Below are 26,992 nucleotides of genomic sequence, written 5' to 3' on the forward strand. Positions count from 1 at the left end.
TGGGCATGCCCCAGAAGCACAGAATCCCGTTCCCCTGCAACAGGCCGTTCAGGACGCTTTTGGTGGTCACGCTCGAAGTAGTAGGTAATACTTTTCGTCTGTGTTGCTCCTTCAACGTGCAGCTATGGCATTTTTATTTTATTGGTTATAGTCGCTCACGGTTTCGATTTAAATGTTGTTGCTTTTGCCATTATTCAGTACCGTGTGTAGACGCTTAAACGTTGGTCTTTGATTTGCCAAAGTTCAGCAACTTGTTTAGTCGCTCACAATACTCGTTAATTATTTGGCAACGTTCAGCCACGTGTGAAGTTGGTCGCTCAAAATACTAGTTAGGTGTCTGGTAAAGTTGAGCCATGTATTATGTCACTCAAAACACTCGTTAATTATTTCGCAAAGGTTCAAAGACGTGTGAAGTTGCTCAAAATGCTAATTAGGTATCTGGCAAAATTCAGCGGCGAGTGAGGTCGCTCAGAATACTCGTTATTTATTTGGCAAAATTCAGCGATCGCGTGTGTTGTCATGGTTGGGGTCCCCTTCCACTTCCCCCTGCTAAGCCGCCTCGATGGGGTTATCTAATACCCTTCATTACTCTGTCCCTGGACGGGGTATTTCGGGGCTGCTTCGCTTGGGGTTATTTCCCTTCTCTACAAACCTTTCTCTACGCCTTCGTTTAATTCGGGCTTCATATTTTCTTCAGCATTTATCGCCTGGCGGGGGGGGGGGGGGGGGATGAAAACTTGTTTAGTAAATATTTACTGGTATTACTGGAAAGGAGACACCCCAAGCGCAGCAGCGCCGTTATCGCTACCGGAATCGGTTGCCGAGTTATTGCATCTCTCCAACCTTGAAGCGTAGAGTTCTGAGTTTTGGGAGAGTAGGTGCTCGATTCCACCAAACTTAATCTATTCTCTTTTCCTGTTTCCCCACACTCCGAACTATTAGCCGGCGCTTGATTACGAGGTAGTTGGGAACAGTTGCCGGAGGGCCGATTTTTTCCCATATCTTATTCCCTTCGTGCCTAGGGCTTTGTGAGCTAATTTTCATAGTGAAAATATATAACTATTAAACTCATTAATAATTCATGAGGAAAACACAACAGAAATCACGACCGTGAAGAGTTTTGTAAATCAGATACAGAATCCTGTTCATTTGCATAAACTTTAAGATGGCCAGATTCACTTTTATCTTGAAAATTTTAGAGAAACACAAAGGAACTAACCTAGACGTTTGATAAGTAATCTGCAGTACTCGTGTCCGTGTTGTATCCAATATACAAACTCTCGGCTACGCCTCAAGTTTGTATATCGGATACAACACGGCCACTCTTACTGTATATATTACTTACAGGTGTCAATAAATGCAAACCTACTTTACGACTGGGCTATCATAGGTATCCCAGTAAAAAAAGGAAGCTATTTTATGAGCGGTTTACCACAGGAAACTCGCTGTTAGATCTGAAAAGCCGATCATGAGTTTTTAGGGTAGTTTTCTTTGTCTTAGGTGTGTTTATAAGTGTTCTATAGCTTTTGTTTCACTCGTTTCAGTCTAAGTATTTTCGTTATTGTTAGTCTTGTCCCTTAGGAGCTTTTGTACGCCTTATATGCGCCCTCTATGTAAATACTTAGTTGGTGCTCGCAGTTCGTCCCTTCATATACAAATGTAAGTTATTCGTTTCCATATATTTCTTATCATTTTGCAGTTTAATGTTTCGTAGTTTTTCCTATTTGTTAAAATCATACTTACTAAGTTATTTATCTATTTAATATATTTATCTAGTCTTTACCGTACGCTATGCGTATGAGTTGGAAATAAAAATCAAGTATGGGACTCGTAGTGCCAACACCCGCTAAATAAAATAAAAAAAGACATTTTACGACTGTGATACCACAGGTATCCCAAAAATAATTACGATTGATGGAATTGCGGCAGGTTCACATCCAATTGTTGTACGATTTCTTAAAGGTGTTTATAACCTTAGACCTCCAATGCCAAGATATATACAAGCAAATATGCGATGTCAGTGTTGTTTTACGATACTTGAAAACGTTGCATCCACTGAGTTCTCTATCATTGAAGAATTTAACACATAAACTTGTGCATGATGCTAATCTCTATAACTACTGCCCAAAGGTTGCAGACATTGCACATGTTAAGCATGGAACTTATGGAGCAGTTCAGAACTCAGCAGTTGTGTTTTCTTTTGATAAACCTATGAAACAATCTAATCTATCAATCTAATTTTACACGCTGGATTCTACAAGTCAAGCAAGGAGAACTATCATACAAAGAAAGACTTATTTAATTGGATCTGCTACCTCTTACCTATGACCGCAAAGTCAGACTTAGTTTTTCTTTATAAGGCTTTATATGGCCATGTTGACACTGATACTAGTTACTCGGGCTTCCGAGGGAAAGCCCGAGTCTTAAAATGCAAGCGGTTTTTTTTTGTTTGGTCGCCTAATTGGGGTCATGGTCCCAGGCGTTCCTTGCGGAGACAGTGGAAACTGGAGATGAAAATCATTCACGCATGTGTTATCGCTCGCTCTTCGCGGACAAAATTGGAGTTTAAAGAATGCTGTGTTTTGCGATGAAAGCTTTCGAAGGAATCATGCATTTTACGCTCATATCGCATACAGTTCCACACGCCGTTCGTGGTAGGCCCACACTAAAAGATGTCGAGCGTTTTCGGAACGGGTCGGTCCACGAAGTCTATAGCTTGAAAGCTAGCCAAATTAGCAAAGTTAATATTAGATCTCACGAGATAACAAATGAGCCATATATGAGTTCAAACTATGAAGAGACTGACAAAACTATGAAATATATTTAGGCACTGCCTAAAAGCGGAGCTCCCGATACGCAAGTCACAGGGAGCCCAATTTGAATGAATGTGGAAGATAAAATTAAGATCGGAAAAAATCTTCAATTTTTTTATTCAATATTAAGATAATGTCTCCCATAATAAAAAACATGCACTGAAAACGAATCAAAATGCACTACATCGTTTTCTTTGCTCGAGAATACTCTCGCGATCCCACTTATATGAATTTTGTACACAACTCACCACCAACCCCCCCAGGGGCTAGTTTTTTTCTTGGAAGATTCTTCGACAAAATTTTCTATAACCGATATTTCTTAAGCTTTGAATTCCTGGTTAATTTTACTTATAAAACGAAAGATAACTACAAATAATCCAATACCATATCAGGTTTAGTGAAATTTACCTCGGATGTCTTTCATTGAAATCGAAATTTTGGAGATTTCCGAAATTTTATGGACAAATCAAGACTATGAAAAAGACTTGAAAACTGGTAAAAAAAGAAAAAAGGTGAGCAAAATACATAAGCTTACTTTTACTTCTTTTACACTAATAAAAGAGAAGCTTGAAAACATAAGCTTACTAGATTTTGAAAATTCAATTTTACCAGTTTCCATATTGTTAACAACAAAAGTTTTGAAAAACTAATAAGTTTACATTCATTTATACTTGACAAGAACAACTGAGGCAAAATAGAAAATAACGCAAAATGCAATGCAAATACAAAATATTTTTTTTGCCAGTAAATTGGCATTTGGAAAAGTTTTTTAATATTTTCTTAGCTTTTGAAAGTGAAAGACAAGGTACCGCTCTTTATACAATGACATATCTCACAATAATTAAATAATTGAATATTTGGTGTAATTTTAAAACTCATTCAATATTTAGATAAATTATCTGTAGAAAGATATAAAATTATTGAATAAAATTCAAAATGAAAGTACTCTTACCATAATAACAAAACAGGTACACTTTTTTCGCACGTTTGTCATTCTAGTTCGTTGCTCGTTTGCCGGTAATTTTAGGAATGTTATTTTAAACTTTTGTCAAAAATCTCTTGGATTTGTTTAATTGTGAAATTCAAAAAGTTCTTTTTCAAATGATTATTTCACATCATGTATGAAAAACCTGATATTTCATCGATATCTATATAATAACTACGATTATTATATAGATATCGATGAAATACCAGGTTTTCTCTAGTGTCGAAAACTTGATATCTTTCACCAGTTGGAAGATACCATATCTTTCACACGTGAAGATATCGCTGTTGACATAGTAACGTATTTTAATAAAGAATTTTTGAGCTTTTGTTTTATTTAAGTTTCATCGATATCTATATAATAAACAGAACATCGTATGACCGCTTGGAGATACGAATTTTATCTTCTCGTGTTCAATTTAGATATCTCACTCGTTCGCTGCACTCACTCGCGAGATATCAATTGAACACTCGAAGATAAAATTCGTATCTCCGCGCGCCCATGTAATATCCTCTATATACTCTTACCATAAGAACAAAACAAGTACTTTTTTTGCTCGTTCGTCATGCTAGTTTGTTGCTCGTTTTTCGATAATGTTGTAGCTATGTTATCTCCACTAAATAAAACAAAATAAAAAATGTCCTAACCTCTATCTTCACACTGTGGCGAATTATTTTTTTCCATGATTTCTTCAATAAAGTTTTGTTTCGTTTTTATAACATTCACAAAAAAAAAAAAAAAAGATAGTTAAAAAGCTCGTTAAAAAAAGTCGTCATTTTCCAAGTGACGTGTGATTTGAAAGCTCGATCAATCAGAAACGCGATGTACACCTGGCAGGCGACACTTTTAGCGTTACGCACAGTGTTCCCATGCGATGAACACGAAAACTGAGTTGCATAGTAACCTATTCCACATACTCCCATTCATGCTCAGTTGATATATAAGAGATGGGATGAAATATTAACCAGCGGTCTAAGCCAAGCTGGAACAGCTTGGCTTAGGGGTGCTGTCAACTACGACCCACGTGGACCCATGGGTGGGTAGGTGGGCCGTCAGTCCAGCTCGTTCCGCTGGCAAAACTAAGCAAGAATGAGTGTATTTACTCGAGGCGCTTTTATAGCCAATCCGTGGCGTTATTCACGTGCACATAAATATGCAGTAGTGCTAATGATCGATTATTTTGAGTTATTTCATTTTCGCATATCATTAGGAGTATTTAGAATAGTAACCTATTCCACATACTCCCATTCATGCTCAGTTGATATATAAGAGATGGGATGAAATATTAACCAGCGCCCTTTACCAATCCGTTACATTTAGATAGTCACCCATTTACTAAGGTATATAACCATTATTCCTACAAATAACCCAAACCCCAAACCTCAACACTCCCAAACCTCAACACTCCCAAACCTTATCCCATTCCTTATCCCATTCCTTATCTCATTCCGCACTACTAACCCTACTCTTCCCAGTAAGGAAACAGCTCCTGTTTCAGACGGTCAATTAGAGTGCGCTGAATGAATCTCACGAATGGTTTGAATGACACATTGTTTCTAAACGACCGCGATGGGGTCGGTCACAATCATACTTCTTTTCGTTGAAAGAGCCCTTAAAGTGTTGCATGAAGGGAAATATGGAAACCTGATCACGAATCCAATCTCTGATATCTTCATAGAGTTTCTTGAGAGGAAAGGCCAACTTGTCAAATTTCCCGATGGCCGTACCACACTCTACCTTCTTGGAAAAAGGCATCGAGTCTTTCATTTGCTGTCACCCCTCCGCCGACCGCAACGGGGTTTCCACACGCATTGATCCACTTAACGCTATTGAATTGCACTGCGAGTAACATCTGACAGTCAAAATCGGGATCATATTCCCAAGATCATGACAGATTCTCCTAAAATCACGGAAAAATACAATGCCAATAAACCCCGTTTGTCAGCGGAGGAGTAACAGTTCTGCCTAGTATGACCAGGAGGGTTGATTTAGATACCCCGTTTACAGAACCGTTTCAACTCCGAGACATACGTATCATTGTATTACATTAAAGAGAAAAGCAGGGAAAATATACGAGTTTCCCGAGAATGACCTTATTTGTATGCATCTGAGTTTCTTAAACGTTTTAGCATCAAAGAAATTCTTTCCACAGCCATTCTACTTGGCCCATTGATGTTTTGCTTTGACATCATAGGTCACGTGACCTGCACAGCCCAGTCCTTAACTACTTGAGAAACATAATTACATACAAATTAACGGCATAACCCAGATTAACTCGTAAAGGCAATCAAATGCATCATTACCAATAACTCACAGATTACGTGCCATGCACTACGGCTTGCATACACTGGAACGGGTGAACTCCACCCATTTTCGGACGCATTCCATGTCCTCCGATGAATTCAACATCGATTCATAAAAAATAGCATTGTACAATGATGCGCAAATATGGAACTTCACTATACGGTTGACACGCTCATTCTAGCGTTGCAACACATGCACATCACAATCATTCTTTGAATCAACACGCCAAAGAGTTCACTCAAAGTAAAAATCAAATGAAAATAATACACTTCATAAAATCAAAATTTGGCATTCCAACTTACAGAATTCCACTGAATAAACTAATACTGACATAGTACTACTTTATTTAAACTAGCGGTTACACTTGACCACTGTAGTCGTTCTGTGAACCAACTCGCCAAAGAATTCATTCCACAATAGGAATTTCAATTAACGTAGCAATACATATAAACCACTGTAGTCATTCTTTGAACCAGCTCGCCAAAGAATTCATTCCCCAGTACGAATTTCAATGAACATGGCAATATACATAACCACTGTAGTCATTCTTTGAATCAACTCGCCAAAGAGTTCAATCCACAGTAAGAATTCCAATGAACATGGCAATACATAACCACTGTAGTCATTCTTTGAACCAACCCGCCAAAGAATTCATTCCACAGTAAAAGTTTCAATGAACATAATTGCAATACATAACCACTGTAGTCATTCTTTGAACCAACCCGCCAAAGAATTCATTCCACAGTAAAATTTCAGTGAACATAATTGCAATACATAACCACTGTAGTCATTCTTTGAACCAACCCGCCAAATAATTCATTCCACAGTAAAAGTTTCAATGAACATAATTGCAATACATAACCACTGTAGTCATTCTTTGAACCAATTCGCCAAAGAATTCATTCCACAGTAAAATTTCAATGCCGAACATAATTGCAATACATAACCACTGTAGTCATTCTTTGAACCAACCCGCCAAAGAATTCATTCCACAGTAAAAGTTTCAATGAACATAATTGCAATACATAACCACTGTAGTCATTCTTTGAACCAACTCGCCAAAGAATTCATTCCACAGTAAAAGTTTCAATGAACATAATTGCAATACATAACCAATGTAGTCGTTCTTTGAACCAACCCGCCAAAGAATTCATTCCACAGTAAAATTTTACTGAACATAATTGCAATACATAACCACTGTAGTCATTCTTTGAACCAATTCGCCAAAGAATTCATTCCACAGTAAAATTTCACTGAACATAATTGCAATACATAACCACTGTAGTCATTCTTTGAACCAATTCGCCAAAGAATTCATTCCACAGTAAAATTTCACTGAACATAATTGCAATACATAACCACTGTAGTCATTCTTTGAACCAACCCGCCAAGGAATTCATTCCACAATAAGAATATCAAATATCATTGCAATACATAACCAATGTAGTCGTTCTTCTAAACAACTTGCCGAAGAATTCATTCACAGTAAGACTTTCAAAGAAAAATCAAAATCACCTCCAAAGTTTCCTCCGCTTTTGGTGAAGCTGCTGGTTGTTCAAAATTCTGTTGGACCGGAATATTCTGATCAACGGGTACTTCTTCTGCCACATTTTCCTCCAATGGACGTTGCTCTGCCATTGTCCACGTGGGTCGTAGTAGAGAACTAAAGAGTCAGTCCAGCTCGTTCCGCTGGCAAAACTAAGCCAGAATGAGTGTATTTACTCGAGGCGCTTTTATAGCCAATCCGTGGCGTTATTCACGTGCACATAAATATGCAGTAGTGCTAATGATCGATTATTTTGAGTTATTTCATTTTCGCATATCATTAGGAGTATTTAGAATAGTTTATCATATTCTATACCTACTTTGCTCCGCTCGCGCGGGCCTTGGGAGCATCGCTATGACTGCTGACTTAACAACAAACTATGACGCTGAAATGAACACTTCAGATGCTGAGAAAATCAATAATCTTTATGAGAAGAACTTCGAAGGACAGACTCTATTAATATAAACAACGACAAGCAAATCGCTATATTGGATCAAGAGGATTGTCAACGAAGGAACTTGAATCGTAAATATCTAAGCTTAACTTTTGTGTTAAATATCCTGATTATTTTGTTTGCTTTTGTTTTGTTCAATAGTTGTAAGGTTCGATTTAATATTGCGTACATAATCACTACTATTATTTTACAAGCGATCACGAATGTTGTTTTACACTACGTGTGCAGTTGCACGTGCTTAGTTGAAGACATGGTAAATATTCTTGCTGACTGTGACATATTCAAAAAAAATAAACAACTTTACAAATGTACATGAACATAATGATGTTATAGTGTCAATAAAAGTACAAGAATTCAGATCTCGTTATGCAAAATATGCTTGTACTTTGGGAGAGGTTATACTTTGATCATTAAAAATTTGACATTTTCTAGTCAGAGTTAATACAGAGAGAGTCCCCTCTATTAACTATGTTCTTGTTTGACAGAATTGTGTCACAAAATTGAAGCAACAGTTGCACAAATAAAACGACTAAATTTTTGGAGTATCATTGCCAGTTTAATCCAAAAAATCGTAAAAGTACTGGCCTCGCTGTTTTTCTACCCTGCCGCTGTCATTTAAAAGCATCAGAGCAATAGGAAGCCCGAGTAAACGCTCAGGGAGCGTCTAGTTTCTTAAAATATGTAAGTCATTGACGTACACGACGATCTAAGTTTAGTGAAGTTAAGTACTTAGAAACACCTTTTTGTAAATGCACTACTTTTCAGTTCTCTTTTTTCAATCGTGGTGTTAAACTCTGGAACCTAATATGCTTATTAGCTATACCTAGTAGTTTTCTTAGTTTAAAGTCTTTCAAGGATTTTGTTACAAATGTACACAAGGATCAGTTAATTAATGTTTTTGATACTGATAGGCCTTGTACGTGGAGCCTCTATCGTAACTGTAGTTGCGATTGGCAACAATAGATTTAATTTTTTTTCTTTCCTTCGCCTAAGCCTTTTCGCTTATTTATCGTTTTAGCGGGGAGGTCCCGTTCGCGCCTACCCTCTTGGTCCTTCTTTCTGGTATTACAATTATTTTTTCTTTAGTATGTATGTTATGTTTCTGTTTATTGTGAATTTGAAGGCCAATAAAGCTGTTAAGAAAATCAAAAAAATCAAAAAAATGCAGAAGGGCCATTGGTCGGATAAATCGGATAAATGTTTGTGTATTTAATAATAATAATAATAATAATAATAATAATAATAATAATAATAATAATAATAATAATAATAATAATAATAATAATAATTTATTGACTTATATTGCGCTGCTTCAATAAAATTATTAGCAGCGCATTACAATATATATGATATAAAATAAATCTAACCTAATTCACTAAAATTATAATATAAATAAATATTGTAATCACAATCGAAATTATATATAATAAAAAATATATATATATACACATATACACACACTCATATATATACATACATATATGATAATATTAGGAACTAATCTAAACAAAATACCAATAAAAATCATAAAAATATAACTATATACATAAAATAATATCATGTCCCAACTTTGTGGATGCTCTCTGAATTACATAATATATTTCAAATCACCTAATTGTATGCCAGGCTAAAAAGCAAAGTTTTCAAATGACGCTTAAATGTGTTAATATCAGTTATTGCGCGCAATTCAAATGGAAGGTCATTCCAAAGTGCAGGCGCAGCTGCAACAAACGCTCTATCCCCTAAGGTGGCCCGTGTGCGAAAACTAGGATAAGCTAGCAATATTCCTGTAGATGAACGCAGATTGTAGTTGCCTTGACTCTCGATTGAAATCAATTCTTTTATGTACGGTGGCGCGAGACCATGAATGGCCTTAAATGCAAATAGCAGTATCTTAAAGTGTATACGGTACCTAACTGGTAGCCAATGCAGCTCGCGCATCAGAGGCGAGATATGACAAAACCGCGGGGCGCAGCATACCAACCTTGCCGCAGTATTCAAAACTCGTTGCAATTTATGCAAATGCTTTGCAGGTAAACCATATAACAAACTGTTACAGTAATCAACGCGTGATGTTACAAATGCATGCACCAAAGCTTTTGTGTCCTCTGGACTTAAAAACTTACGTATGCGGTTGATATTATGTAGATGGTAGAAAGCCGCACCAGAAACTTTACTGATATGAGTATTCATGTTGAAAGTGCTATCAAACCAGGCCCCTAAATTCCTTACTACTGGTTTTGCTTCGATATATGAGTTACCAACTAGTATACTATCAATATCTAACTTAGCTAGTTGTTGCCTAGTACCTAGTAAAAGAAATTCATTCTTATCGTCGTTTAACATCAGACGATCTCTAATCATCCAGTTCTTTAAGTCTGTGATGCATGCACGCATCACACTAACCGCAGCATCAGCATCTTCTTGTACATTGGGACTGAATGCTAAATAAAGTTGCGTATCATCCGCGTAACAGTGGACTTGAGGAAGATGTCGCTGGACGATATCGAAGAGCTTGCTCGTATAAATGCTAAACAGCCCCTGAGGTACCCCTTGACGCAGAGGAAAATTAGAGGAGAGACCCCCCTTCACCAACACACGCTGCGTTCTCTCCACGAGGTATGATGTAAACCAATCAAGAGCCTTTCCGCCGACACCAAACTTTGTCTTCAGCCTCTGTAGCAGATTACTGTTGTAAGCTGAGGTCAACTCAGTATTATTTGCATATTTCTTTGAACAGAGTTCTGTTTGATTGAGGTCAGAGCGAAGCTTATCTATATCAATGGACTTCAGCTTTCTATAGGAGATTTCTCTGACCATCCGTTCAGGCTTCGAGGAGTTGAGTGAGCAGAGAATAGCTGCATGATCAGAGAGGTATCGATCCACCATGGGAAGATCAGGAATGATCGAGTCATGTTCACGCGTGATCAGTAGATCAAGAGTATGGCCACTTGTATGGGCTAGGCCAAAGACATGTTGTTTAAGCCCCATGGACAAGAGCAGGTCCAAAAACACCCGAGCATCAGGATCTTCAGGGACATCCACATGAAAATTAAAATCACCTACCAGTACAAGGGACTCCGGTACTAGAATTATTGACTCTAAATACGAACTGAACTCCTGGAAAAACACTTTGGGCGTGACTGGATGAGCTTGAGAGTATGGCATACGGTAGAATGACAAGTCTTACCCTTAGCGACTCAAATTCAACTTTCCACTCCGAAAACTCAAATGAATTGGTCTCGCCAGCATCAACTTTCTTGGCATCAATGTTTTTCTTAAACAGTAAACCAGTTCCACCCCCAGAACGATCAACACGATTCACGTGTAAAGATGAGAGTATGTGGACCGCGTGGCACTCCAGTTTTGCCGCCATATCCTTGTCTCGCAACCATGTCTCTGTGATTGCAAATAGATCTACATCCATGGAAAGCACATATTCTAATAGATCCGACGATTTGGACTTGATGGATTGAACATTAGCTAAACAGAGAGTTAATAGAGAAGAACAGGCCTTTCGAGCGGACAACAATGGCGATCGATCAATAACAATGCAGTTTGTACTGTTCCTACAACGAGAGGTGACAGATGGAATATTTAATAAGCTCTCTCCAGCAGTATGCAAATTATTCTCCTCTATCTCTGAAAGCTCATCCACCAAGTTGAAACCTACATTTTCTGTATAATTCCGGTTCTTCGGCAGATTCATAACAACTGGGATCCTTTTCTTCGCAGCAGTGCCCGCTCGGCATCCTCTACGCGTAGGTTTTACTCGAGCAATTCCAACTTGCACCAACGTTTTCCATAAGATCGGTTCTAGTGTTCGACTAGTCATAGACAAAAATATTGAAGATAAAGCTATTTGAGTATATTGTAGCATCATTAGACATTAAGACTCCAAGTCAGAAACCAAACATTCAAGCTTGCGGCAACCAGAATAAATATGGAGTAGATGGTGTGGATGTAAAGTAAAAAATTCAGAGAGCTCGAAAAAGCAAGTGCTGCCGCAAGGCGCTCATTTATACTGTATTACTAGAATATATTAACAGAACAGAGTCTTTCCGAGAAAAACCATATAAGAAGGTATCACGTGATACTATCAGACTTGACTATAGACAAGAGCTGCTTCAGCTTCAGCTGCCAAGAAGGCTCAAATTCCTATTTAAGAGATATTAGAAAGAACTGAATGGCCTTCTGCTCGGACATTCGCCACATTTTATAGCAAAGAAGTAATCTGCTGATGCAGTTTTGCAACAGTAAGAATTGTTGTGCAAGATTACAGATGAAATTTAAATACAATTTATTTTCACCCTTGCTTGTGAAGTTGGTGTGTCAACATGCTTTGGAGTCTCGTGTAGTCTCCTGTCACGTGACAGTGAGGTAGAATTTGAAAATTAAACGACACTTACCTGTAAGTGGAAGTTTGATGGTTATTCTACCTATAAGAAAGTGACTGAGAGACTACATGCCCTCCCTATACCCTCCCTTTAATATTCTGAACATAGTTTATTGTTGATTTTGTTAGGTGTTTAATTGACACACCAACTTGCTACTTTAAAAGAAGACCAGTAAATGAGCACGCATATCTCATGTAATCTCTCAGTCACTTACAGATCGGTAGATTAATTTTTAAATTTTTCATTGACCGTCAACTTCAGATTTATGAATCTTGTAATATTTTCTCTTCAGTTAAAATAAAACTCGGTATTAAAACCGAAACAGAATCATGGCAAACCAAATTTCAAGTAAATATACATAAAATTTGCTGAATGGTAACGTGATTTACATTAAACCATGGGACAACGACATCCATTAATTTCTAGAAGATGAAAAAGAACGGGTATATCTATCTCTTGAAAATACGGGGTAGAGGCTGTCAAATGTTAGAAAATACAGTCGACTCTCCCGTAAGCGACCACCCTGGGGCCAAGAGAAGGTGGTCGCTTACGGGAGATGGTCGCTTACGAGAGAGTTAACACAGGAAACCCAAACAATGGGAATCCTAACACAGGAAGCCTAAACAATTCATAATTTGTAACTCACGTGTTACAACTACTGTATTAACGACTAAACTGTTTTAGTAAACTGTGCTATATGTTTACAGTACTAGAATTGTCAATATTTCGTCGGGTTTTTAATACCCGATGACTCTATGTTCTTAATTTTTTAATCTTTAAAGGATCTGTCATTGACTGGTGGTCGCTTACGAGAGTGGTCGCTTACGAGAGAGTTTTTTTTACAGAGTTTATATGGGGAACAAAACGGGAAATTCAAAAAAATGGTCGCTTACGGGAGATGGTCGCTTACGAGAGTGCTCGTTCAAAGAGAGTCTACTGTATCAATATTTTTTCCCTACGGAAGATTGTAACTTTCCAATTTTTGCTTTTATAAGTCTATTCTGTTCTTTGTGACACGCTTTTTTAGCCACCTGTAAGAACTATAAAAGAAATCGCAACAACTCACGTTTTGAGCTTTTTACATGATTCTTTCAGGGTTTGCTCCAATAATACCAAGGGGGGAAAATGACAGCAGCAGAATGTATCTTGCTGAAGATATAAAAGCATGGCTTAAAGAACAACACGTTGTGGTAGTAATTGTCCCATTTCGGTGAGAATGAGTGTTACTTATCATACGAAGCGTGCTCAAAGTGCTTCTTAGTCGAAAAACAAAACAAAACAAAACAACAACAACAACAAAAAAACTTGTAAATTTATCATCTATTTTGTATATTGTCATTGTGAAGTATATCAAGAGTTCAAATAAAGATAAAGATGTAAAGATGTAAGAGAAACACGAAGCAAGGTGACACCTTCAGACTTGTCCTTTGTCACCAAGTTTGTGGCTGTATATTTATTCATTACTGAAATCAAAGATTATCGTCCAATCACTTATCAGTATCTGACGGTGGACATGGTTGAATCAGCAAAAAATGAAGGAGGCTTCGTAGAGTTTTTTTTGGTGCTCAACAGGTCGACTTTGGACGGCCATAGCTCTTTTATGCAAGCACCCACAATTTTGAAATTTCGCCCATTTACTGCGCGAAGATTGAAATTTGAAATGATGTACATTTCACTGGAATCGGAGTTACCATACCAACGAAATAGTGACGTCACGGTTTTTAATTAGCAGCAATTTTATGCCTTATTCGATCCCAACTCGAACGAGAGTAACCACATAGTGATAACTGCCTCAAAGTAAGGAAATTGCATATATGCATGCAGGAATGCTCAAACACGTGAACACGAAAACAACAATATAGAGCCGAGAACCTTGAGCGCACAGCTACGAAGAATAACATGACGGCTCACTAATGCCTAGAAAAAGTGCAAGATGCAAAGCAGATGGAGTTATCCAATAACGTTAGGACTAGGCCCCTACGTAGTCACTATGCGTGTCCTCCGTGAAGTAAAAGTTAAGTGCAACAACATATTTTTTTCTTTTCTCAGCATAAGAGGCCTTTAATTTGTTATACCAAATTTACTAAATGAGTTTCTGGATGGATTGGCCGGGTTTAAATGGAATTATTAGAAAAACAAGCCATTGAGCAATGAAAATCTATTCGCGTCAGTGAGCAACCATAGCTATGCAAATATCTTTGACGTAAAGACAACGAACCTTGATTTGTTATTTTCTAAATAGACTATGTTTTCCTTGACTTTGGTAAAAGTATATATTATTAAAGTAAAACAAAGGCCTTTCTTAGACTACTATCAAAACTTGATCGATTGACATCGTTTCGATATCTCAGATGTCTGGTACCGAAAACGACGAAACCGTTCTAGTGAAAAGCGGAAACTGAAGCGAATTATTTTTAGAAAGATGAGGTTGTTATTCGAAGGAGTCCATTTTTTAATTATCTATAATACCATAATGTTAACTTGATTTCCCTTGCATGAAATAAACTTACCTTTATTTGCAGCATTGACGCTGGACAAAAGACAAAACAAGCACAAGCAATGAGTAAACGCAGAAAAAGCCATCCTTGAAACGATGCTAGACTTTGAATATGCCAGAACTTAATGTAACCCTATGACCTTTCTAATTTAACGAGTCTGCGTCACACGTAGACATTAATAATAGGACTGCATATAAAAGTAGGAGAAGTAGGCCCATAAAAGTACTAGTAGTGGAAGTTACTGTAAAATCTCAGTTATAGGCCGCCCTTCCCCTTAGTTACAAGCCCTCTCAGTTATAAGCCCATAAAGACAGACAGATAGACAGACAGACAGACGGACAGACGGACAGACAGACGGACAGACAGACGGGCAGACAGACGAACAGACAGACGGACAGACGGACAGACAGACTATAGTGCTATAATTTTCTTAAGTGTATGACGCTTCTTTACATGAGAGTAGTACAATAAAAATCCTATTTACAAACAATGTGTGAAAGATTTAAATTTTGATTTAAAAGAAAGATGAACTAACTATATAAAATGCATAAATAATGAATTCAACCAGCTTAAGTAAAGCATAAAGTCACTTAATACTATCTGGTTGCCAGTCAAACACATTCTTTTTAAAAATAATCCTTGAAGATGAAGATGTTCGGATTTGTCAGAGGGAATAGAATTCCATAATTTAGCTCCTCTATAAGAAAAAAATTTTTTACAGGAATTCTGTTCTCGGAATGGGTTGAAATTCTGATTTACCTTCATTATCTCTCATTTTTGATTAATAAGTATTTGAATCCTTACTTTTGGTAAAGAGATCGTACAAGTAAGAAGGTGTATTTGCATGTAAAACATCGTACATCATGAGTGATAAGCGTTTTTGACATCTTGTAGCCAAACAATATTCAACTGTTGCAGGATGTCTGCTGACCTTACATCATAACCTTGGAAGGTTATGATCCTGGCTGCCCTATTTTGAGCAACTTTTGAGGTTGCAAATAGCGGTTGAATAAGTGCCTTATACATAAGTATTAACGTATCAAGAGAGACAAAGTCATAATATGTGCAGAAATTCAAAAATTTAAAAGCCGAAAATTAGATCCAATCAAGGTGTGTATTCAGACTTAACTACATTCAAACTCAGCTTGTTAGCCAACAGTCAACCACTTACACTCATTAGATCTGAATTCACTTTATCATAGAGTTCAGTCGTTGACTTAGATGCATAACTAATTAGGGTGTCATCAGAATAAGGATGAGGCTGAGTATTATCAAAACAATTAGGCAAGTCATTAATATAAATCAGTTTTAAAAAGTAATGGACCTAAATTGAGCCCTGCTGAACACCGCATGTAACAATTGTTGAATTTGAGGTGGAGGATAGTAGTATACAAATGAGAGTTCTAGGTCAAAAGATTGAGGTTCCAGTGAGGTTCCAGTGAGGTTCCAGTGAGGTTCCAGTAAGGTTCCAGTGAGGTTCCAGTGAGGTTCCAGTGAGGTTCCAGTGAGGTTCCAATGAGGTTGCAGTAGGTTCCAGTGACGTTCCATTGAGGTTCCAGAGAGGTTCCAGAGAGGTTCCAGAGAGGTTCCAGTGGGGTTCCAGTGAGGTTCCAGTGAGGTTCCAGTGAGCCCCCCCCCCCCCCCCCCCTCCATCAGGGTCCTTACAGAGGTGACGTCATGCCTATCCTTACTTCCCGGTGTTTCTATTCATGTCTGTTTTTAGCTTGCTGGATTGTATTTGAATTATATTTCTCGCGGCACCTGTTTGGATATTGTCTTTTTATTGTTTAACAAAACAACAACATCTTTTCCAAACAATCAAAGCTCTTCTAACAAGTAGATACCTATACCGACCATATCTACAGATAACTGTATTACACTACAGCCTGTTGCTCTACCGTGAAATTGGTATTGCACTCTTCAAGAAAACTTTATTTACCCCATTTCAAATCAGTTAATCTAAATGAAAGTTTTTAGATATAATGAATAGTGAATACGCTGCTTGATGACATGCTCAAAAACTGCTGAACATTTTGTTTCGTTTCTCAGGTCACTGGTTCACAGCAGTTTTTGATCGGACGGCTGCTGTAGTAGCGCAAAAGTATATAGCTTTAATATTTTCAGTTTTATATCTTCGTACTTGGATAAAGAAACCGCAAAGATTGTTTTATGAACTTTTTATTATCATAACTTAACAAATCTTATGTACAATGATGTTCGATACCAACACATAAAGTTAATGGCGCCACAACAACACGAGTTGAAGTATTTCAATATAGTTTATAAATTTGTGGCTTTTGGTACATGGAAGGTTTACACTGTTCTTCCCACTGAGATTCAAAGTAATCTCTTATTTTCTAAGACATGGAGCTACACAGTTTTCATCCAATTTCGTGAGTAAGATTACAGTTAAACATGGGATCGCAAAGCCTCGGGTTGCAGTCTGTCGTTTCGCATTTTACACATCTGTGGGATGCGAAATGAGGGTTTCGCATTTTAAGGATCTGTAAAATGCGAAATCCTCGTTTCGCAATTTATTGTTTCGTTTTGTTTCGTTTCATGGTTTATGGTAAGCCGTCCAACAGCGACATCACCATTGAAAGTCGGAAGTAAACGGCCTGGAACAGTACTCGAGGAGAGATTGCCTCGAGATCCGTGGAATTCCCTACTTACAAGATGAAGACACGAATGAGATAGTGCAAAAAGTCGGAGAACTATTAGATACTGAACTAGCAGATGATGATATCTCTGTCAGTCACCGTCTTCATGATGATGTATCAACTCGTAAAGATGGTGTCCAAATTGTGAGAGATCCAGCAATAATAGTTAAATTCACTAAAAGGTCTGACCGTGACGACTTCTACAATGCAAGAAAAAACTGAAATGTGAAAATATGATCCAGAAAAAATATTCAATTATTTATTTTTTATTCGAGATGAAGATGTCCCCCAAAATGAAAACCATGAAGTGAAAAAATTAAATTGAAATGCACTACATCGTTTCCTTTGCACTAGGTTTTGTTTTCGACTTTACTACTCTCCACTTAAGGTATTTTGTACACAACCCACCACCAGCCACCCCAGGGGCTAGATGTTGTTTATAAAAAAATTCTTCGACAAAGTTTTGCATGTGCGTCATTTTCACGCTTTGAATTCCTTGTTAATTTTACTTGAAAAACGAAAGATAACTACAGATAATTAATTCAATACGATAATATATATATTTAGGCACTGCCTAAAAGCGGAGCTCCCGATACGGAAGTCACAGGGAGAACAATTTGAATGAAACTGAAAGGTGAAAATAAGATCGGGGGAAAAATCTTCAATTACTTTTTATTCGAAATGATGATAATTTCTCCCATAATAAAAACCATGCAGTGAAATCGAATCGAAATGCACTACATCGTTTTTTGTTTCTGTTTTTTGTTGTTGTATTTTTTTGCGCGAGTATACTCTCCAACTTAGGAATTTCGTATACAACTTACCACCACCCCCAGGGGCTAGTTTTGTTCTTGGAAGATTTTTCGACAAAAAGTTTTCCAAGGCCTACAGTTTTAGGCTTTGAATCTCTTTTACTTAAAGAAAAACGAAAGCTAACTACAGATAATCCAATACAATATCAAGTTTAGTGAAATTTACCTCGGATGTCTTTCATTGAAATCGAAAATCTGGAGATTTAGGACAAATCAAGACCAAAAAACAGACTTGAAAACTGGTTAAGGTGAGCAAAAAATGAGGTTTACTTAAGAGCGGCTGTCCGTAAAAATCAGACAAATTCGAAATTTCGTGGCAACAGTCAAAAAATCGATTTTGTTCATACTTTGAAGTTAGATACGCTATCATATAACATTAACCCCTGTGCACTTAGTTTTGCAAAATTCTTTTTTGTTCGGGAGAAACTTGAATTTTTATGCAGATAGGCAAATATGCTAATTTGACGACTCTGAAATTGAGGTAAATCACCGATCTCGTGTACGAAATACAATCAATACTTGACCTTTCTAACCTAAAAAACTTCAAATATGGTATCTCTATATGCCTCACAATGATTTTCAGACATGTAGCTGTAACGAAGAATTTCTGGAAGAATTATTTGCAAGACACAGTTTTCTTGAGCTTAAAAGTACCCTCAAAACAAGTGAGAATTTTACCATGGCCGATACAACGGAAAAGCGAGATTTTCACTGTATGTGATGTCAAGATGATATTGGTCAAGATTATGGAAAACAAATCTTAGGTAAATGTGTTTTTAAGCTTCTACGATCGATCAAATATGCCTAAATACGTTGTTTCAGAAAGGATCGTTTTTGCATAAATTAGCAAGTAAATGACTGCCAAAATTAAAATAATATTTTTCAAACCTTTTATAAGCCGTTTGAGACATCAATACTTAGCAAATTTGAGGGATTTTTCTGAAGAAAGAGCAGTATTTACTCTCTACCGCTTCACAAATCATGAATTCTAGGTGTAGTGACGGCCATCTACACAAAACCACGAAAGCGTTGCGTGACCACTGGCGGCCATGACCATTGGGGATGAAGAGTTTTCTTCAAGAATCTTATTTTTTTACCGGCCCAGCCACTTGAGGACTTAAACTTAAATATCGAAGCCCCTTAAACTATGCTTTCTTTCAAAACAATATCCCCCTCTTGTATGCATAACAAATTTATGTAATATAGGAATGCAAACTTTGCTCTTCTCACGAACGCAGCAAAAATAATAGATCGGCTCGTGTTATACGCCCTCGTATTGTGTGTGATCCCTGAGGTAACATTTGTCTAGTTTCAAAAGCGGATCCAGGATATTTTTTTGGGGGGGTCCAAAAACTACATTCAATCAGTGACGTTACTTTTGAGGTCATACATACCGCTATATTTGTTGTAATCTTTCAGAACGCAAACACAACAACTTGATTCGGCTTTCAATTTATAAACCTACATAAGAGTTATGACTTTCAAAAGAAAATTATCTGTAATATGTCGTATTTTTAAAAAAAGCCCTGGACCCCTCCGTTGGATCCGCCCTTGAGTTACGCGAGTGATTTCGGTATCGGTATAAGTTATCACATGAATCCCACTCAATATATACTCGCGTCATATATATTGTATTAATTTAGGAAACAAAAACTAATAATGTCGGTATAAATATTTTTTTCTTATAAAACGGCTTTAGTTGAAATGGTTGTTTTTCTTGTGAAAAGATGTGTGCGGACGAGTGGCGTCAATGTAGGATTGTTTTCTTTTCTTATCCTTTTTGCTGGTGTCCACGTGTTGCTCACATCTCTCGTAACATGGTTTTCGAGAATTTTTTCATCGTGTTCTGCACAGCAAGCTCACACACATTATAAACATCCAAGAATATGGGGTGATGTATTAATAGGGCATTCTGTACTTCCTTGTTCATTTTGTCCAGAGCCTTTTCTGGAAGCTTGTCGTCTTCTTGTGCATCTATTTCGACGGGGACGACCTTTTTCTTTGGCAATCGTGAAAAAAACCTTATACCACTTGTTTAGATGTGAGGAAACCATCAGGACTTAAAAAAACTGACACCATCAGAATTCTTGGCCTTCCTCAAGGACTTTGAATAATTTATGCAAAAACGATCCTTTCTGAAACAACGTATTTAGGCATATTTGATCGATCGTAGAAGCTTAAAAACACATTTACCTAAGATTTGTTTTCCATAATCTTGACCAATATCATCTTGACATCACATACAGTGAAAATCTCGCTTTTCCGTTGTATCGGCCATGGTAAAATTCTCACTTGTTTTGAGGGTACTTTTAAGCTCAAGAAAACTGTGTCTTGCAAATAATTCTTCCAGAAATTCTTCGTTACAGCTACATGTCTGAAAATCATTGTGAGGCATATAGCGATACCATATTTGAAGTTTTTTAGGTTAGAAAGTTCGAGCATTGATTGTATTTCGTACACGAGATCGGTGATTTACCTCAATTTCAGAGTCGTCAAATTAGCATATTTGCCTATCTGCATAAAAATTCAAGTTTCTCCCGAACAAAAAAGAATTTTGCAAAACTAAGTGCACAGGGGTTAATGTTATATGATAGCGTATCTAACTTCAAAGTATGAACAAAATCGATTTTTTGACTGTTGCCACGAAATTTCGAATTTGTCTGGTTTTTACGGACAGCCGCTCTTAATTGGTCTTTTACAGTTTGCCAAAAACAGAGCTTACATTCATTTAAAAAGTTAACAAGAACAACTGAGACAAAATAAAAAATAATGCAAAAGGCAATGCAAAATACAAAATGACTCATTTCTTTGGCAGTAAATAGGCGTTTGTAAATGTTTTTGAATATTTTTTAGCTTTTTAGCGTGAAAGTCTAGTAGGTCTTTATACAATAACATCTTTCAACAACACAAATTTAAGCTCATTTTTGCTCGAACAGATTAATAAACAGTTGAATATTTGGTAAAAATTTATATTTCATTTAATGATTAAATAAATTATCTGTAGAAAGATATAAAATTATTGAATGAAAGTCTTCTTTGTTTTACCGATTGGACCCCGCGATAGGAGGCGAACAAAGCTTTTTCTTGAACGAAAAACATACGGTAGCTGGTTAAAAACAACCGAATTGTTAAAGATTTACAAAGCTAAATAAAGGACGAATATTTGTTGTAATATGCTCTTCATGTTATATTTCCTCCAGCATTAAAATAAATTAAGCTTATCGATAGAAATATAAAAAGTTTTGAGAGAAAGTCTTTGATTTGTCGATTCGTCGAAAAAAATGCTTGTCAAAAAATATATATATACGATTGTTTGCTAAAAAAACACACACCTGAATTCTTGAAGAACACTTCTTGATCCATCTTTGACTACATGAAAGTTTTTAAAAATTGTTTTTGGTCTATAACTTGTCCTAAAGCGATTTTTTTCTGTGCATTTGAGAGCCGCATTTGTGAGTAGTTTTGCTTTGACATCAAGCGGGATTCCTGTGTTGTGTACACGCCCGGACGGACGGACAGACGGACGTACGGACGGAAGCGACGTCAGCCAAGCCATGAAAAATCAACTCGATGGTTTACCATTTTTTCTTAAGTATGGGGCTCCGCTATAACTATGTCACTAATCAAGCCCATGCCTTTAAGATCAAGTCACTGGGAAACTATAATATGTTGTACATGATACAAATACTTTGGAGCATCAAACTTGCAAATGAGTGGATGCTATAATGATGTCATCAATCAAGCCCATGCCTTTAAGCTCAAGTCACTGGGAAACTATAATATGTTACATAATACAATACTTTGGAGCATCAAATTTGCAAATGAGTGGATGCTATAATGATATCATCAATCAAGTCCATACAATGTACCTTGAACCTCAAGACAATGAAATCTTACAAAATACTAATATTTAGGAGTATCAAACTTGAAGATAAATGGATGCTTTAACTATGTCACTAATCAAGTCCATACCTTGAAACTCAAGACACTAGAAAACTATATGTTGCATATGACAAACTTGGATGATAACTTCAAGTTAAAAACACTGTCTTCACTGCAAGGCTCCAAGCCAACATTGACATTTGCATGCCATTCATTCATCAAAGTTGAAAGACTGTAACTTCATCATAATATCACTTATGATAACAAAAGCTAGATAATGATCTCCAATATACTAGAGAGTATGTCTTTTCTAAAATAGTAGTTTCTTACGGTTACTATTTTAAACTATTTTTGCTACAAGGTATTGAAATCACTTTAAAAAACAAACACTGTGATCCTCTCCAGTAATCTACCAGTGACTGTTTCTTTTCAGTTACTGTTATAGATTTTCTCGCCCTATTTTATTCTTTCCAATATTCTTACTGTTATAGTAGGGTTTCAAATGATATTCATATATTCTTTTTCTACAACAAAGTATAAATTATCATTTTCTTCAATATATTTACCATTATTAATATAAATAATTGTTAATATTCTCAGCATTTATAGACCATGCAGTTCATAAATGTTGTTAAAGTTATCTATTAGTATCTCCAATAATTTCCCTTTTTCTTTCTGTAAACCTTAGTGTTTTGAACCATTTGTAAATAAAAATCATTGTATTGCATGCAAAAAAACTGTCCCTCATCATTATTTAGAAATATGTCATGTTCACTCAAATAAGCCAGTTCATAGTTTAAGAATCGTTTTCAGTGTGCATGCAATTTTATCCCGAATTTCTCACCTTCTTTTGTTTAAACCTTCTTTTTAATTAAACAAAAGAAGGTGAGAAATTCGAGATATAATTGCATGCGCACTGAAAACAATTCTTAAACTATGAACTGGCTTATTCTGATAACATGTTGGTGTTCATGTATGTAACACACTTTCTAGTTTCTAGTAACTCATGACGAGCTTCATGCGAGATCGAAAAGCCGGCCCCTGCTGATGTTGGTTGGTTGAACCAACCAACATCAGCAGGGGACGAATGTTAGGTAAGATCTCCGAGGCGTTGTAATCCGCACTTAACGATCAACTCCTGCTATTGTTAAGACTAAAAGCTGTCAGGAAAATATGATGTTGTCCAGAATACGTTGTTTATTCATCATGACATAATAACTAACGATATTAAGAAAATGACGAATAGCACAAAACTTTTCAGTGTATAAAACGCTAAGTCCTCAAATCCTATATAAGATTAAAAAACAACAACACAAGCACAGTCGTTGGAATTGAACAATGAAAATTACATACCCAACTTCATTCACAATTTTTCGGAGGAACAATTCGGAGGAACAATTCGGAGGAAAAATATAAAGTTATTGTTGTAATAGTTAAATTTCAAAAGAGTTTAATTATCTCAGGGCAGCTTGGCCTTTCTTTGGGATTCGGGGACAGACATCTCAAAAGGAGTTCAGGCATTTCTCTAAGTTTTGACTTTGTGTAGATCTGCTCTACAATCTTAGCAAAGCCAAAAATATCGCTGGACAATGATTGCCCTTGACGTCCGTCAACAATCTCAGGAGCGATGTGCGGGTATTTCCTCAGGTATCTCTCTTGCTCTTTTTTGGTCAGATTCTTGGACGGGCACGGTTCTGTAATATGTCGGCTCTTTCCAAAGTCGATAATGATTGGAGCAAACAGATTTCCACGTCTCTCTAACAAAGCGTTGTTGGACTTGAGGTCATTATGGAGAAATCCCATATCGTGCTGGTATTTCTCCTTGAGTACAGAGCTCGCGCAATTGTCAGACTCGTTTTTCCTTCACGTTGAAATTGCAGTACAAGCTTGTAAGGCTGCCTTGTGCTACGAATGCCGAAAAGTAAAGGAAGGGCGGGATTATCTCAAAGCTTTCTGATTACTTCTGCCTCACGTAGAAGTTCCTGTTTGGTGCGTTCAGCGGCACCGTTGTCACTTTCAGAACGTTTGTGTTCTTTTAACTCCTTAACAACAACCGTCATGCCGCGATAAAATGCCAGGTAGCAGTTCCCGAAGGTTCCACTTCCAATCAATGTTCCTGTTTTTACCAGATGCTTTTCGTTTATCTCCTTTAGATTAGGGCTTGAAGCAAGCTCTAATCTAGATTTCTTAGTCGAGGGTCCTTCTTCATCATACGGACCGCTGTCACACTGGATACCTTGTTCCACGTGCAGGGCTGCTTTTCTTTCTAGCCTTTCCTCCAGTAATAATTGTGCGCGTTTCTCAATTCTATCTTCTCGATCTCTAACTCTCTCCTCGGCAACCTTTGACTTCTTTCTTTGCAGACAGCGTTTTCTCTTCGCGTTTCTTCTAGCCTTTCGTTTAGAATTAGGTAGGCTCTCTGCTTCCATGACTAATTGAAATTGGCCAGTTGGCGTAATTAGAATCGTAATAGCTGGTTTGGAGTATTTAAAAACGATAGACAAATAGATAAATAGAGACAAAACTGATACCGAATATTTCCAAACTTTATACCGGCACCTTAATATAACCAACTATTCATTAACTGCTGTTTCAGCAACCGACAGTAAGGAGAAAACATACATTGATCACTTTATTTACATCTGATCTTCACGATGTTCCCAACACTTGCTATTGTGTCCGTAAAGTGTTATTTGGTACTTGCACAACAGAAATTCTCCACGCGTCAAGATGGCTTCAACATTCTTTGTGCGTTGTTCATTCTGCCCTAAATCATTTCGTTCAAGAAGATCTGCAGAGACGCATGTCGTATAGCGTCATCCAGGTGAAGATCTGCCATTACGGTTATCATTTAGGCTTGATAATAAGGAGGCATCGTTGCCGAGCCAACAACGCATCAAGAATAACATGGAATACCAACATTACCTGGAATGGTTAGGAGATTTAGTGGAAGGATTAAATTCAGCGCTTTTAAGGGAGCATTCATGAGCATTCATTTTGAGGGGGGGGGGGGGGGTAGGCTGGAAGAATCCATATAAACAGTAACGTAAAATCTTTAGCCCACTTTTCTTGACTGCATAAAAAAGTGACCCTCCCCTTGAAAATTGTAGAATTCTTGTTCCTCCCCTTAATGTAGTATAAAATATTTCAAAATTTTCTCCTGTGTTCATATTATTACCCATAGTGTACTGTACCATATTCTTATTTCATTTCAGCCAAATGGTACCAAGTTACCATGACAAGTGTATCTCTTACATATCTTGAGCACTTGCTTCACAACATTCAAAGTGCCACAGTAAACAGTGTTAAAGTTAAACACATGAAGCCTCCCATATGGAAAGAAAGAGTGCAAAACATTTCTTACAAGACCTACTCTCTAGAAGATTTACAAAGGGCCTTTAATGAACAACAGAGGATATCATTCAAATTATCCAAATCATTCAATGGTACAAGAGAAGTTGAAGGAAGAGAAGAATTATTTGGACGCAAGGCTGCAAAAGGGAGAACAGAACAGAATGTTACCATAAAAACAGGGATCATTATTGATGAAGGAAAAGGAAGACTTACAAGAGAATGTGAATTAATATGGTGGCCATTATATGACAATTCAAGAAATGGAAATTTGACTGTTAGACTCTTTATAGGGAAGATTCACATTTAGCTTCTGATTACTCGATACTTTTTGGATAAATTGTAATAGTGATATACATTCATTTATTGATTACAGATAACTGCAAACTAAACATTTCATTTTCAAACATTGGATTATAAAGTTTATGCCAACAAGCTTACTCAACGCTTCGACACCAGTGTGTGTCGCAACGTCTAGTAAACTTGTCGCAATAAATTTTATAATCATATAATCAATAGTATTTTAATACAAACCCAATGAGACACCTGGAGAACAGATGAAGTTCTCACAGAGCAACAGCCTTGTACAGTCCAGGCTACTCTGCTGCCTCAGGATTTGAATAACCAATTCTGTTGTATAAAATAATGTGTTATTTGCAATGTAATGAATGGAGTTTTAAACTAATAAACCCAATGAGACACCTGGAGAACAGATGAAGTTCTCACAGAGCAACAGCCTTGGCCAGGCTACTCTGCTGCCTCAGGATTTGAATAACCAATTCTGGTGTATAAAATAATGTGTTATTTACAATGTAATGAATGGAGTGTTAAACTAATAAACCCAATGAGACACCTGGAGAACAGATGAAGTTCTCACAGAGCAACAGCCTTGTACAGGTCAGGCTACTCTGCTGCCTCAGGATTTGAATAACCAATTCTGGTTTAAAAATAATGGAGTATTTATAATGTAATGAATGGAGTATTGCCTATTTAAACTCTCACAAAGCAACAACCTCATTGCCCCATCGAATGATTTTTAAACAAATATTTTTACGTAGTCTTCTCGTGTCATTGAAGTTCCAGTTGAACTCTGTTAAGTGAAGGTTTTGTATTAAATCCCTGGCAGCTAGGATTACCCCAACACCGCAACTTCCACTTCCTTGGCTATTACCAGTAATTTGAAATGGCATTCCAAATCGTTCGAAGTTATGTTTCCTTACCCAGAACTTTGAGGCAAGATTCATATCTTCAGGGCATACTCTTTGTGTAGCGGATGGCAGCTCCTTGTCG

The 26,992-nt window shown here is 37.0% G+C and overlaps 1 protein-coding gene and 1 long non-coding RNA gene across 4 annotated transcripts in view; one reads left to right on the forward strand and one right to left on the reverse strand.

Annotated features, from left to right (window-relative positions):
• The window catches only part of LOC116288963 (uncharacterized), a 136,290-nt gene extending 121,185 nt beyond the window's left edge, over nt 1–15,105 (reverse strand). For all 3 annotated transcript variants that reach the window (XM_089029969.1, XM_089029968.1, XM_089029970.1), the window contains exon 1: nt 15,010–15,105. In XM_089029969.1, coding sequence (XP_088886095.1) covers nt 15,010–15,082 — 73 coding nt within the window. In that variant the 5' untranslated portion in view covers nt 15,083–15,105. The remainder of the gene's footprint in view (nt 1–15,009) is intronic.
• The window catches only part of LOC116288671 (uncharacterized), a 371,660-nt gene that overhangs the window by 75,639 nt on the left and 269,029 nt on the right, over nt 1–26,992 (forward strand). The window lies entirely within an intron of this gene.

Source organism: Actinia tenebrosa, unplaced genomic scaffold (assembly GCF_029948245.1).
Source record: "Actinia tenebrosa isolate PJP-AT-01 unplaced genomic scaffold, QUT_ActTen_1.0 PGA_scaffold14__42_contigs__length_11649687, whole genome shotgun sequence".
In the NCBI taxonomy this organism is placed as follows: Eukaryota; Metazoa; Cnidaria; class Anthozoa; order Actiniaria; family Actiniidae; genus Actinia; species Actinia tenebrosa.